Below are 15,301 nucleotides of genomic sequence, written 5' to 3'. Positions count from 1 at the left end.
ACCACATAACCCAGGGATGCTGCAATTCTCCTAAATGCCATGTCAAGCACCCACTGGGACTGATGCACCAATCTCGTTTAATCGAAAGCTGTTGTGCGGCGTCGCTTAATTTAAATCTCCCACCTTCATTGCACACCGTGATGAAAATTTGATGTGATCCTTATGCCCAGAGCCGTGGTAGGTTTCCGCTCTCGTGTTTTATATCTGACGCTGCACGGGTTATTGAGCAGAAACGGAGTCCGACCCTTTCATCTAATCTATTGCTCTAAATAAAACCTTTCTGGAAGAACCTTCCTAGCAGAGAATTAAAAGAATCCACTGATTCGGGCTTGTAAAATGAGAAGGGCCTCTGGCTCAGGTGTTAATTCGCTGCGTGGAACTCTGGAGTACGATTCTGCAACGACTCCTCCATATGCTTTGAAATGCATATTCCTCATTGTCTGTAATTGTCAAGGTGGTTTTACGAGGCTGTGAATGAAAAGAAGCCATGAACTCAAAACGAGAAGTCAGACTTGCTCCATTTGTAACAGTATATTAAACCAAGAGGGGTGATAGGTTGAGTTGAGGCTTTGCGTCTCTCTTGGAAGTGAAGGAATCTTCTCTTTCACGTGTCTCATCTTCTGCAAGTAGATTTGCTCCACCACTGGAGAAGAACTAACCTGGTTCTCTGATTTGCCTCCCATAAGAGCCGCCGTATTTCACTGCCGAACCAGAAAACCGGATTTTGCTAGAAGTGGAGAAGACCGTGAGCATTCTGTGCCAAGCGACAGGTAAGAAGGGCATGAGCAAAGAACTTCATTTATGTTGGAGTGCGCACAGTGTGACTATGTGACACAACCCAGGAGCAAATAGAGTAAACAGAGATTTGTATTTAAGTAGTGGTTCTGTCTGCAATGAATATAATATATGTATGTATGTATGCAACATATTTTGCTGATAATGAAAAGGAAGGGAGGCTACTATAGATCTATTTCAGGCTTATTTGCTTTCATCAGGCACTCTTACTGGGATTTGAACCTGGGGCCTCTTAGCCATTAGACTACCGGATCATATCCAGTTTGCACCAGGGAAGGGTTATGTGTTATTTTTTTGACCAGTCACTCCCTATATTTAGGGAGCATCACAGCTTCCTTTTTGCCTCTTGGCCCCACCAGGGTATATATATATGTGTGTGTGTGTGCGTGTGTATGTAACATATTTTTGCTGATAATGAAAAGGAAGTGAGACTACTATAGATCTATCTCTATCTATCTATCTATCTATCTATCTATCTATCTATCTATCTATCTACCTACCTACCTACCTACCTACCTACCTACCTATCCACATATACATACTTTAATGTATATGTAACTGTAACTGGTGGCTGGGACTCATGTGGCAGAAGGCAGTCCCACAAGTAGTCTGGTCCGATGCCACGTTGGGCTTTATAGGTCATGACCAACACTTTGAATTGCATCCAGAAACCAATTGGCAGCCAGTGAAGAACACAGACTGTTGGAGAGACTTGGGCATGGCTGGGCAGGCCCATGACTGCTCACGTGGCTGCGTTCTGCACAATTTGCAGTTTCCGAACACTCTTCCAAAGTAGCCCCATGTAGAGAGCATTGCAGTAGTCGAGCCTCGAGATAATAAGGGCATGAGTGACTGTGAGCAGTGACTCCCTGTCCAAATAGGGCAATCCTGGCCTAATGCCCCCCATGCCACAACCCACAGATGATGTTCCAATGATGTTTGGGTTAATCATTTGAAAAAAAAACCAGCAACAACTTTGTTTTCTCTTAAAAAATCCAATATGAGTAGCAAAGAGGACGGAAAGGTGCAATGATGACCCTTCCTCTTTGAGTGCTCCACAAAGGCCGTCCGAGAAAGAAATCTGAACATCTTGAGCCGAATGGATTAATGGAAGGGAAACAGTGGCTGTGGGACCCATAACTTAGGTGGCGGAGAAGCAATCAATAACCACAACGGCGAAAGCGCCTTGTTTCTTAAAATTATGGAGCCTCTGCAAAGGAAGAACGTCGGCAGCAACAGACGCCCGGCTGTCGTTAACCCTTCTGCAATAGCCGTCATTCATTCCTGTTTTAATGAGAAGATGTTCGAAGGGACCAGAACTTGCAAAACATTGATAATCCCACTTAAAAATCAAATTCCTTTCTCAGAAGTGCCCTCGTCGGCAAGAGGTTCTCGGTGCCCGTTTAGCATGCAAAATGCAAAGCAGCGGAAAGGATGGCCAGGCATTTTGCATTTCATGGAGCGTCTGAGTCGCTTCTGAGTCCGGCTCTAATTTAGTCCTTGTGGGGTGTACAGTGGTACCTCTACCTAAGAACGCCTTTATTTAAGAAATTTTCTAGATAAGAACCGGGTGTTCAAGACTTTTTTGCCTCTTCTCAAGAACCATTTTCCACTTACAAACCCAAGCCTCCAAAACTGTAACCGGAAAAGGCAGTGAGAAGCCTCCGTGGGGCCTCTCTAGGAATCTCCTGGGAGGAAACAGGGCCGGAAAAGGCGGGGAGAAGCCTCCGTGGGGCCTCTCTAGGAATCTCCTGGGAGGAAACAGGGCCGGAAAAGGCGGGGAGAAGCCTCCGTGGGGCCTCTCTAGGAATCTCCTGGGAGGAAACAGGGCTGGAAAAGGCGGGGAGAAACCTCCATGGGGCCTCTCTAGGAATCTCCTGGGAGGAAAAAGAGCCGGAAAAGGCAAGGAGAAGCCTCTGTGGGGCCTCTCTTTGGAATCTCTTTGGAGGAAACAGGGCTGGAAAAGGCAGGGAGAAGCCTCCATGGGGCCTCTCTAGGAATCTCCTGGGAGGAAACAGAGCCGGAAAAGGCAAGGAGAAGCCTCTGTGGGGCCTCTCTTTGGAATCTCTTTGGAGGAAACAGGGCTGGAAAAGGCAGGGAGAAGCCTCCGTGGGGCCTCTCAAAGAATCTCCTGGGAAGAAACAGGGCCGGAAAAGGCAGGGAGAAGCCTCCATGGGGCCTCTCTAGGTATCTCCTGGGAGGGAACAGGGCCGGAAAAGGCAAGGAGAAGCCTCCGTGGGGCCTCTCTAGGAATCTCTTTGGAGGAAACAGGGCTGGAAAAGGTGGGGAGAAGCCTCCATGTGGCCTCTCTAGGAATCTCCTGGGAGAAAACACGGCCTCCACCCTCCCTGTGGTTTCCCCAATCGCACACATTATTTGCATTTACATTGATTCCTATGGAAAAAAATTGCTTCTTCTTACAAACTTTTCTACTTAAGAACCTGGTCACAGAACAAATGAAGTTCATAAGTAGAGGTACCACTGTACCAGGAGGCGTGGTCCTTGATGCTCTCTGACCTCAGTGGTTTTCTTCCAGATGTTTCATAACCCAACTAGGCAACGTCATCAGTGCTGGGATGCTGGCTGGTTGGGGAATGAACGATCCGCAAGAAAACAACCCAACTGGGACAGCACCAAGGACCCCGTAGTCCTCTTAATAATAATAATAATAATAATAATAATAATAATAATAATTATTATTATTATTATTATTATTATTATTATTATTATTATTATTTATTAGATTTGGATGGCACCCCTCTCTGAAGACTCGGTGCGGCTCATAACAATAATAATAACAACAATAACAATAATAAAAACAATGTTACAGCGAAAGAAATCTAATTTTCCCCCTCCCCTCTGCAAAATCCACTGCCTTCTAGCAATAACAATGCTATTCATGAAAAGAACCAACTGAAAAAACATTGCAAGAAAACAATAAAGCTCAGAGGGTCTCAAGGACCCCCTAATCCGTAGCGGGTTGCTCCCAGAAAGGGCCACACCATAGCTCTAGTAGCAAAAATGGAGCTGTGCGCACAGTTTTCCCTTTCCGGTATGAGTGCGTTTATGTCTGAATGAGATTTTACTTCTGTGCATGCGCGGAAGGGAAAAATAATCACATGCTTGAGACATTTTGGTGACTTTTTTGCCCCCACACATGCACAGAAGCAAAAAACCCCACCCCACCGTAATCTCATGCGCGCGCCCATCCCCTGGCAAGATTTTGGGGACGCATCCACGGCTTTCCTTTGCGAAGACGGAGCATGTTCTGTCTTTCCTTTTTAGGATGCCTTTGCTCCATTTCCAAGCCACGGAAAGAAGCGGATGTCAGCCGTTGTGGTTACGGTTGAAAAATGAGCTTCCCCGCTGATTTTTTTAATTTAATATTGTTAAGTTAATAAGTCAGAGGGGATTTAGGGAATAAGCCAAATACTGGATTTAATTCTATTATGTTCCTTTTTAAAAAATATAAAGAATTATTGTTATTCAAGCTTCGAGCTATTTCCAGCCTCTCTCTCTCTCTCTCTCTCTCTCCTGGATGACTATTTCATTTTCGCATTATCCGCTTCTTCATGATTCAGTCTGTAGTAATTTCAGATTGCAGCAGTTTTCATGAAGTAAATTGTGCTTTCTGCTAAGAATCCCGACAACCGGAATTCGGTATAAACTTTAAATTGTATTTTATTCCACAGTGCTGTATTGCATCTACTTTGTCACAAATAAATACCCAGTGCACAGAAGGTGATTTTTTAAAGACAATAAATGGCTTTATTATTCTAACAAAATGGAAGCTTCAAGTGCGATTTCAGGAACTGATTACATCCTGGTACAGAAATAGTTTTATTGCCACTAAATTTCCTCCTTCATTTTCCGAGTCCTTCTTTTCTCATTTGTCTCTGTATTATTTTGGAAAATGATACCAACTTTCCGTCTGACTAGAAGGACAAGTAAACCGAAGACAGGAATTTTTACATATAATGACATTTATTCTATCGACTTCATAAGTTCATAAGGCATCGATTTCTTCTTAATGTGATGCAACTTGATAAATTACATTTATGGTGCTTTCTTCAATATACATATTTATGGGAGATAAATGAAGACAGTTGCTCCAGATGTCGCCTTATTTAAAAAATAAGCTTCATTATAAAAAAAAGCTGAGTTTTATTTATTTAATTTATTTATTCTTTTATGCCACCCTTCTCCTTAGTCTCAGGGCAGCTTACAACATGTTAGCAATAGCACATTTTAACAGAGCTAGGCTATTTCCCCCACAATCCGGGTCCTCATTTGACCCACCTCGCAAGGATGGAAGGCTGAGTCAACCTTGAGCCAGTCATGAGATTTATTTATTATTTGTCAAACAAGTATCGAATTATAGCTTATATTAAGATAATAAAGAATAAAGAAGTGATAAAAAGGATAATAGGACAGAAGAACAGGGACGGTAGGCACAATAGCGCACTTATGCACGCCCCTTACAGACCTCTTAGAAAAGGGGAGAGGTCAACAGTAGATAATAATAATAATAATAATAATAATAATAATAATAATAATAATAATAATAATAAAATAATAATAATAATTTATTAGATTTCTATGCCACCCCTCTTCGAGGACTCGGAGTGGCTCACAACAAGCAAAAACATCATATACAAATCCAATATTAAAACAGCTTTAAAAACCCTTATTACAAACAACCATACAACCTGAGCAAACTATATATAAAACAAAACAGCTAAGGATATATTAATTTGCCCATGCCTGGTGGCATAGGTGGGTTTTCAAAGAATTTACAAAAGGCAAGGAGGCTGGGGGCAATCCTGATCTCCGGGGAGATTTGATTCCAGAGGCTCGGGGCCACCACAGAGAAGGCTCTTCCCCTGGGTCTTGCCAGACGGCATTGTTTTGTCGACGGGACCCTGAAAAGGCCAACTCTGTGGGATCTAATCGGTCGCTGGGATTCGTGTGGCAGCAGGCGGTCCCAGAGGTATTCTGGTCCGATGCCATGTAGGGCTTTAATAATTTAAGGTTGAAGATTTTGGGGTTGGATTAATATTTTACAGGACAGTAAAGCCGTCAATTCAAATAATAATAATGCCAAAATGCCACATTCCCCACTTGTCCACAGAGAAGGTCTTGTATTCCTAAAATTCAGTGAGAAGGAAGTTCAGAAGCTAATGACCCTGATTCCTTATAGTAGGCCTTAAATCAGTGATGACAAACCTATGGCACGGGTGTCACAGGTGGCACATGGAGCAGTATCTGCTGGTACATGAGCCATTGTCCTAGTTCAGCCCCAACATGCATCTGTGGGCCAGCCAGCTGATTTTTGGCTCGCACAGAGGCTCTGTGATGGTATTTTTGGCTTCTGGAGAGCCTCCTGGGGGATGAGAGAGGACGTTTTTTACACTCCTCCAGCTCCAGGGAAGCCTTTGGAAGGCGAAACACAAGTCTACTGGGCCCACCAGAAGTTGGGAAACAGGGCGTTTCCGGCCTCCAGAGGGCCTCCGTGGGGTGGGGGAAGCTGTTTTTGCCCTCCACAGGCATTGAAGTGTTCAGAAACTCCAGATCATGCAGAATGCAGCTGCGAGAGCAATCATGGGCTTTCCCAAAAACGCCCATGTCACACCAACACTCCGCAGTCTGCATTGGTTGCCGATCAGTTTCCGGTCACAATTCAAAGTGTTGGTTATGACCTATAAAGCCCTTCATGGCATCGGACCAGAATATCTCCGAGACCGCCTTCTGCTGCACGAATCCCAGTGACCAATTAGGTCCCACAGAGTGGGCCTTCTCCGGGTCCCGTCAATTAAACAATGTCATTTGGCGGGACCCAGGGGACGAGCCTTCTCTGTGGCAGCCCCGGCCCTCTGGAAGCAGCTCCCCCCAGAGATCAGAATTGCCCCCACCCTCCTCGCCTTTCGTAAGCTCCTTAAAACCCACCTCTGCCGTCCGGCATGGGGGAACTGAGATATTCTTTCCCCCTAGGCCTCTACAGTTTATGCATGGTATGTCAGTATGTATGTCTGGTTTTTATAATAAGGGTTTTTAGTTGTTTTATTATTGGATTGCTACATATTGTTTTTATTACTGTTGTTAGCCGCCCCGAGTCCACGGAGAGGGGCGGCATACAAATCCAATAAATAAAATAAAATAAATAAAACAAACAAACAAACAAACAAATAAACAAACAAATAAACAAATAAATAAATTATGGGCATGGGCACTTTCTGCACCTGAGGAATAAAAGGTGCCTTAAATCAATTACAGGGGATCCTTGACTTACCACCCCAATTGAACTCAACCTTTCTGTTGCTAGGTGAAACCTTTTGGTTATTAAATGAGTTTTGCCCCATTTTATGACCTTCCTTGCCACGGTTGTTCAGTGAATAAATGCAGCCGTTCAGTTTTGTGAGGCCAGTTGTTAAGCGAATCTGGTTTCCTCACAGAATTTGCTTGTCAGAAAGGGGCCGTCAAAAATATGAATCACTTTTCAAGTGTCTGATCACGTGAACAGTAATAGTAGTAAGTGTGAAAAACGGTCATAAACGGCTTTCGTCAGTGCCGTCGAAACTTCCAAGGGTCCCTGGAATGAAGTGTTGTAAGTTGAGGAGAACTTGTATTTCTGTCAGAAGTGGGGCTGAGGTAAATAATAAAGTCCACGCATGGAGAGAGCGCATCTTTAACTTGAGTTTTCCTCCTAGGCATCCCGCGGCCTATTCTCGCTTGGTACAAGGACGCTGTGCCTATCAGCCCACGGGCCCATCCTCGTTACACAGTGCTACTCAACGGGACTCTTCAAATCCGGAAAGCGCAGCCGGAAGATTCTGGAATCTTTCAGTGTTTTGCAAGGAACGAAGTTGGCGAGATTGAGAGCCATGCCTACCTTGAAGTCACCAGTAAGTTTGGAACTCCACAGCTGGGAAAAATGAAGACAAGGTTTTTGGGCACCTAGCTAGAATACTTGGTGAAACTGTCACCGGAAAAGGCAGGGAGAAGCCTCCGTGGGGCCTCTCTAGGAATCTCCTGGGAGGAAACAGGGCCGGAAAAAGCAAGGAGAAGCCTCCATGGGGCCTCTCTAGGAATCTCCTGGGAGGAAACAGGGCCGGAAAAGGCAAGGAGAAGCCTCCATGGGGCCTCTCTAGGAATCTCCTGGGAGGAAACAGGGCCGGAAAAGGCAAGGAGAAGCCTCCATGGGGCCTCTCTAGGAATCTCCTGGGAGGAAACAGGGCCGGAAAAGGCAAGGAGAAGCCTCCATGGGGCCTCTCTAGGAATCTCCTGGGAGGAAACAGGGCCGGAAAAAGCAAGGAGAAGCCTCCATGGGGCCTCTCTAGGAATCTCCTGGGAGGAAACACGGCCGGAAAAGGCAGGGAGAAGCCTCCATGGGGCCTCTCTAGGAATCTCCTGGGAGGAAACAGGGCCGGAAAAAGCAAGGAGAAGCCTCCATGGGGCCTCTCTAGGAATCTCCTGGGAGGAAACACGGCCGGAAAAGGCAAGGAGAAGCCTCCATGGGGCCTCACTAGGAATCTCCTGGGAGGAAACACAGCTGGAAAAGGCAAGGAGAAGCCTCCATGGGACCTCTCTAGGAATCTCCTGGGAGGAAACAGGGCTGGAAAAGGCAGGGAGAAGCCTCTGTGGGGCCTCTCCAGGAATCTCCTGGGAGGAAACAGGGCCGGAAAAGGCAGGGAGAAGCTTCTTTGGGACCTCTCTAGGAATCTCCTGGGAGGAAACAAGACCGGAAAAGGCAAGGAGAAGCCTCCGTGGGGCCTCCCTCGGAATCTCCTGGGAGGAAACAGGGCCGGAAAAGGTGGGGAGAAGCCTCCTTGGGGCCTCTCTAGGAATCTCCTGGGAGGAAACAGGGCCTCCACCCTCCCCGTGGTTTCCCCAGTCGCATGCATTATTTGCTTTTACATTGATTCCTGTGGGAAAAATTACTTCTTCTTACAAACTTTTCTACTTAAGAACTTGGTCAAGTTCATAAGTAGAGGTCCCAGTGTATATATAGATCTATAGATCTTTTCTCAGGTGGAGGTAATAACGTTCTCCCCCTGAACCTTTGCCTCAGAGGCTGAGAGACATTATGGAAGGGACGGACACGGCAATATGTTGAATCAAATGGAAACTTCTTCGGGTTGACATTTAATTCCTGCAAACTGGTGTCAGACTGAAATTGCTTTTCATCCTGCAGAAGACTAAACAGCCCTGGCTTAATTTGATCCATCCATCCATTCCCTTTGAAAGCCCACCGTTTGCCTTGATCTCAAATCCCCTGATGGTCACCCCAAGTTGCAGAATTCTTCTGCAAGAAGCAATGAACGTTTGGTCCCTACCCTGCAAAGAGGCGTTCAGGGTGATCACAATATTCGGCTACAGTGGGGAAAACCCCCACCACTGTTCTGGACTTTCTTTTTAAATTTTTTTTTATTTACCTACACAAACATAACAATGACAAATTAAAAAACATAGCATAAATCAATCTGCATTTCAATTGGAGATTTATCCATTTTTACCTTATTTTTGTTAACGGGTTGCTTCGCATTTTTACATATTTGCCTATTTTTCTTTAAATTTTATATATTAATTTCCTTTAAAAAATAATAAACTTTGTTACCTTATGTACATTAAAAGAAAAATTACATGAACAATAAATGACATTAAACATAGAATAAGAAAAATAGACAAATCTAACAGACTTGTGTAGTGCATTTTTACAGTGTCATGAGGTCAGTATAAGACTGAAGTAATATATTTAAATAGGTAGGTAGATATTTAAACTTAAATATTGTATTAAACATGTCTTATGTATGAAACATATATACAGATATACATATATATGTATATAAAGTATATACATATATGTTCTGCCATTTCAACCGCCCGTAATTACAGGGTAATTAGTCCAGGAAGACACACACCACACGATAAAAGGAAAACCCAAAAGTTTTTATAAACAGAAAAACAGAAACAGCTCCCTCATATACTATGTCAAAGGGATTTTCTGGTACACACAAGGCACAGGTGAAATGCAATCCAATTGCTCACCCAATAACTGGGAAATTGAGTCCAATTCTAAAGTCCAGAGAGTCCACACACAATCTTGAACAACACAAAAACCACGATCTTGACGAAACAATGAATCAGATAAACTGCCATGAGGCTAAAACACCAGGTTGCACTTTTATCTGTAGCACTAATTACTGGAGCCCCACCCAACCACAGGTGGCCTCATTTTCTCTTGTAATAATCCTTCAGTTGTTGTCTCCTATGCATCACTCTATGCATGCGTGGATGTGTCATTAATTTTTGTTCAGAATCCAGGGATGATACAGATGATTGATCTCCTCCTGGGCTGTCTGCCAAACTCCCCTCTTCCCTGTCACTCACGCTTCCTTGGTCAGAGGAGGCTTCGTCGGCAGATTCCATCGGGAGCAAAACAGGCCTGCGGCATGTGGATGTTTCCCCCACATCCACCTGCACATTCCTTGGGGCAGAAGCTGGGCCAGAGCTAACCACAACACATATACATACTGTATTTCTCTAAATATATTTCCTAAATTATCTTTCTATATAATTTCTTTTCCTTTATCCTTTCTTTCCTCTAACTCAGGGGTAGGCAAAGTTGGCTCTTCTGTGACTTGTGGACTCCCAGAATCATGCTAGTTCAGGAATTCTTGGAGTTGAAGTCCACATGTCATAGAAGAGCCAACTTTGCCTATCCCTGCTCTAACCAATTATAAAAATTCTCCCGCATCTATCTATCTATCTTTCTTTCTTTCTTTCTTTCTTTTTTATCTATTTATCTATCTATCTATCTATCTATCTATCTATCTATCTATCTATCTATCTATCTATCTATCTATCATCTATCTATTTATTTATTAGATTTGTATACCGCCCCTCTCCGAAGACTCGGGGCGGCTAACAACAATATAAAAAGACAATGTAAACAAATGTAATATTAAAAACAATCTTAAAAACCCCAATTTAAATAACCACTCATACATACAAGCATACCATGTATAAATTCTATAAGCTTAGGGGGAAGGGAAAATTTCAATTCCCCCATGCCTGACGACAGAGGTGGGTTTTAAGAAGCTTGCGAAAGGCAAGGAGGGTGGGGGCAACTCTGATATCTGGGGGGAGCTGGTTCCAGAGGGTCGGGGTCGCCACAGAGAAGGCTCTTCCCCTGGGTCCCGCCAAACGACATTGCTTAGTCGACGGGACCCGGAGAAGGCCAACTCTGTGGGACCTAACCGGTCGCTGGGATTCGTGCGGCAGAAGGCGGTCCCTGAGATAATCTGGTCCGATGCCATGAAGGGCTTTATAGGTCATAACCTCATAACCATAATCTTATAATATTCTGAGTCTTCTTTCCCTTCTAGCTTCTTTTCTGAAGAAGTTCTGAATTTTCAAAGGGCTCTCTTAGCCACTTTTTAACCAAACTCCTGGTTTCGATTCCAGATGTCGCGCCCACATTCACCTGGCCCCCGATGGACGCCACCATCACCGAAGGAATGAGTGCCGTCTTAAGATGCGAAGTTTCCGGAGCCCCAAAGCCCGCCGTTGCATGGAAAAGGGGTACAATGATTACTACTCTTCTAGGAAACCACTCCAATTGTGGTGGCTCACCAGGATGGATGAACATTGCAGTAGCATTAATATTTTCCTTTGGGTTTTTTTTTTAATGGAAGATACTTTTCGCATAAAATAATGGAATAATAATGATTTATGTTTATTTTGATCTGTTAAAGTAGAAATGATATACTGATATAATGAAAGAAGTGAAATGAATGAATGGAGTAGGAAATGTATTTTAAAATTTCTAACAACCACCCTTCCTCCTATGTATTGTCCTGTCGGGCTCTCTGGTAGACTCCTCCCCAAAATTCACAGGTACAAATTTCAGACACACACAGGTTTGAAAATTCAAAACAATGTTCTTTATAATGAAAATTCCCTTAAACCAAGCCCTCTTTTGGTATAGCAAAGAGCACTGGTCTCCAAACAAACTGGTAATTGGTACAAGTCCCTTATCAGTTCTGTGATACTTAGCTTGCAGCTGGGAGGGAATTCACAGCCCTTCTTCTTTCACAAAGTGAAACACACTTTGCTCTGGTTTAGTTTCAAAGCGGGGAAAAATCAGCACACAAAAGGTCAAAGTCAGCAAAGCAGGCACGAAACACAAGGATCAGATAATCCTCCACAATGGCCAAACCCACAGGCTGTTATTTATAGCAGCCTCCCTAATGACCACAGCCCCACCCAACCACAGGTGGCCTCATTTTCTTTGATAATAATCTCTCAGTTGTTGCTGCCTATGCATCGCTCTCCGCATGCGTGGCTGTATCATTAACTCTTGTTCCGAATCCAAGGAGGAGCTAGATAATTGATCTCCTTCTGAGCTGTCTGCCACACTCTCCTCCTCCCTGTCACTCATGTCTTCTTGGTCAGAGGAGCCTTCATCATCAGATTCCACCGGGGGCAAAACAGGCCTGCCGCATGTGGATGTCTCCCCCCACATCCACAGTCCTTGGGGCAGGAGCTGGGGCAGAGCTAACCACAACATGTATAGATTAAGATACGATATGAATAGTGTTTTTTCTTTTCCTTTTCTTTTCTGCTCTTCTTTTCTCTGTCCTTATTTCTTCTACTCTTTTTTAAATTTTATTTGTTTTTCTTTCCTTCCCGGGCTTTTAAAGAGACGTAAATTTGCATATTTTCTATTGTTAAGGGCAGTTACAATAAAATGAGGGGTTTTTTTCAAATGAAAGTAGGAATGTGTTTTTAAAGAACGCTTTAGAGGGACTGGAGCATGATGGCACAGTTAGGAAAAATAGCAAATAGCCAAGAAAAAATGTAGATAGCTATAGCACTTTAAATATACCGGTAAATGAAAGCGAAGAACATTATCTAAAATCCGGATGATAGCATTTGGAAAGGAGGTAGCACAGGAGGAATGATACATACCAGAAATAATTGGAAAAATAATTAGCAAAAAATTGAATAAATTTGACTAAGAATTTGGCATTTGATATTGTATTGTATTGTATTTTAATTTGAGGTGTGTAAATTGGAATCTCTGTAAGGTGTGAAAAACAATCAAAAATTTATACACCCCCCCCAAACCACCACCCCTCTTCCTGTGTTGCAAGTCAAGTGGACTGAGGTTGTTTCCGCTTGCTGTGTTTCCAGGGAATCAGATTCTGGCCAGTGGCTCCATTCAGCTCCCCAGGTTCCGTCTCTTGGAGTCCGGCGGTCTTCAGATCACCCCTGTCTTTCTCGGAGACGCCGGCGTCTACACCTGCTGTACGGTCAACTCCGAAGGCGCCCTGAATGCCTCTGCTTCGCTCACCGTCTGGAGTAAGACCAAAGAAAGGCTGCAAAAATGTTTACTACTATGCTATGGGCGGGGCTTATTGTGTGGGTGTGGCTTGCCAGCCATGTGACCCAGGTAGGAGTGGCTTGCCAGCCATGTGACCGGGTGGGAGTGGTTTGGCAATCATGTGACCGCGGGGTGGCTTAAAAGTCATGTGATTAGAGTGGCTTACCGACCAAGATAAGTTTTCAAATAGGTGCTTGGACTCTTTTTCGGTGGATTAAGTCCCATTATTTGAATAGCCATAAAAAGGACAAACGATAGACAGCATGGTTTGTTGAGGAGCACAGTCACATTTGAAGGTTTTGTACCGAACCCACAAGGTTCAGTAGGATAACAGATTAGGCAAGTAGCTCAATTTTCTTTCATAGCTATAAAAGCTCAGTGCTAGATAATGATTAAAACAGTTAAAGCGCTTATGGGTAAAAACATACTATTTAATTATTTCCTATTTTAAAAGTGATTAAGGATGATACTAAGGTACTAGAAAAGAGAGGACAATAAAAAAACAATTAAGTATTCAATAAATAGTGCGTAAACTTACTACCCCCACTGCTTGAGGGCATTATTTGTTGAGGAGCACAGTCACATTTGAAGGTTTTGTACCGAACCCACAAGGTTCAGTAGGATAACAGGTTAGGCAAGTAGCTCGACTTTCTTTCATTGCTATAAGAGTTCAGTTCTGGATAATGATTAAAACGATTAAAGCATTTATGAGTCAAAACATACTATTTAATTATTTCCTATTTTAAAAGTAATTAAGGATGATACTAAGGTACCAGAGAAGGAAGGACAATAAAAAAACAATTAAGTATTCAATAAATAGTGCGTAAACTTACTACCCCCACTGCTTGAGGGCAGAAGCCCAGCACTGAGTAAGACTTGTCAGCGTTCCTCTTGACTTAATCAGCTCTCCTTGCAGCTGATTAATTTGGAATCTAATTACAAACACGAGGGCAGAGCGGGCATTGAGCAATAAGGTGACGGTTTTTAGAAGCAATGTGGAGAGAACCACCATAAAAATCTCGTTGGAAAGAAGCGTGTGGTTTATTTTGGGATATGTATTTGACAGCCTTCTAAGGTGGCTTCTGCATTCGTAGACCTGCCTCTTTTTTTTTAAAATAACTTTTTAAATTGATTTTAAAATATAGAACACCCACACAACATGCAACAAGTGCTCAGTGATTGGTGACCACCACCAGGCAACATTCGTACCCCTCCATCATAATGGGGGCATGTTTTATATATACCATTTTAACTCAAAGGCAATATATCTATTTACATATTATAAAGTGGTTCCAATTTATTCCTTGTAGCTTGGTCTCGAATTTTACTCCGTAGACCTGACTCATTGCAACTTCTCATCCTTTGTTAAGAAGGCAGCCAAATGAACCTGGGAAGACAGTAATACTGCAGCAACATCAGCTTTTGATGTTATTACTGTATGCCACATACCACTGTAAAAGATCCAGAAAGAAAATGCAAAGCACCAGGTTAGATGGAAACCACCCCAAAATGCTGTTCATTGGCCAGACCTCAGCATCCAAAGATGGTTAGGGGACCAGAGGCTAAAACCTTTGAAGAACGGTTGCAGGAACTGGGCATGGCTAGTTTAATTATTATTATTACGTCAGTACAACACAGCAAACGAGATCACTATGCTGGATTTCGTATTTCATCACCAGTCGGGCGCTTCCCAAGCACCTAGGACTGCATGATGTAGCGGCGAATTATGTTTGCCGATCCCAGTCAAGCGGCCTTTTGCAATTGACAGCTGGAGATTTTGTCAATTCCGATGGTTTTCAAATGTCCACTGAGATCCTTTGGCCCTGCGGCCAGCGTGCCAAGGACCACTGGGACCACTTTCACTGGCTTATGCCAGAGTCGTTGCAGCTCGATTTTTAGATCTTCGTATTTCACTAATTTCTCTAGCTGCTTCTCCTCAATTCTGCTGTCTCCTGGGATTGCGATGTCCATGATCCATACTTTCTTTTTCTCCACAATCACAATGTCTGGTGTGTTATGCTTCAGAATTCGGTCAGTCGGAAGTCGGAAGTCCCACAGTAGTTGTGCTTGCTCATTTTCGACCACTTTTTCGGGCTTATGATCCCACCAGTTCTTTGCCAC

General features: G+C 43.5%; 1 protein-coding gene across 4 annotated transcripts in view; it reads left to right on the top strand.

The window, feature by feature from the left end:
• SDK1 (sidekick cell adhesion molecule 1) overlaps nt 1-15,301 on the top strand; it is a 601,127-nt gene that overhangs the window by 325,862 nt on the left and 259,964 nt on the right. For all 4 annotated transcript variants that reach the window (XM_070761314.1, XM_070761317.1, XM_070761313.1 and 1 more), the window contains exons 8-11: nt 687-770; nt 7,503-7,697; nt 11,260-11,376; nt 12,991-13,158. In XM_070761314.1, the coding sequence (XP_070617415.1) occupies nt 687-770; nt 7,503-7,697; nt 11,260-11,376; nt 12,991-13,158 (564 nt within the window). The remainder of the gene's footprint in view (nt 1-686; nt 771-7,502; nt 7,698-11,259; nt 11,377-12,990; nt 13,159-15,301) is intronic.

The sequence above is a fragment of the Erythrolamprus reginae genome, chromosome 9, assembly GCF_031021105.1.
Source record: "Erythrolamprus reginae isolate rEryReg1 chromosome 9, rEryReg1.hap1, whole genome shotgun sequence".
NCBI lineage: Eukaryota > Metazoa > Chordata > Lepidosauria > Squamata > Dipsadidae > Erythrolamprus > Erythrolamprus reginae.
The sequence above is the reverse complement of the archived record's forward strand: the minus strand, read 5'-3'. Positions and strand labels throughout refer to the sequence as shown.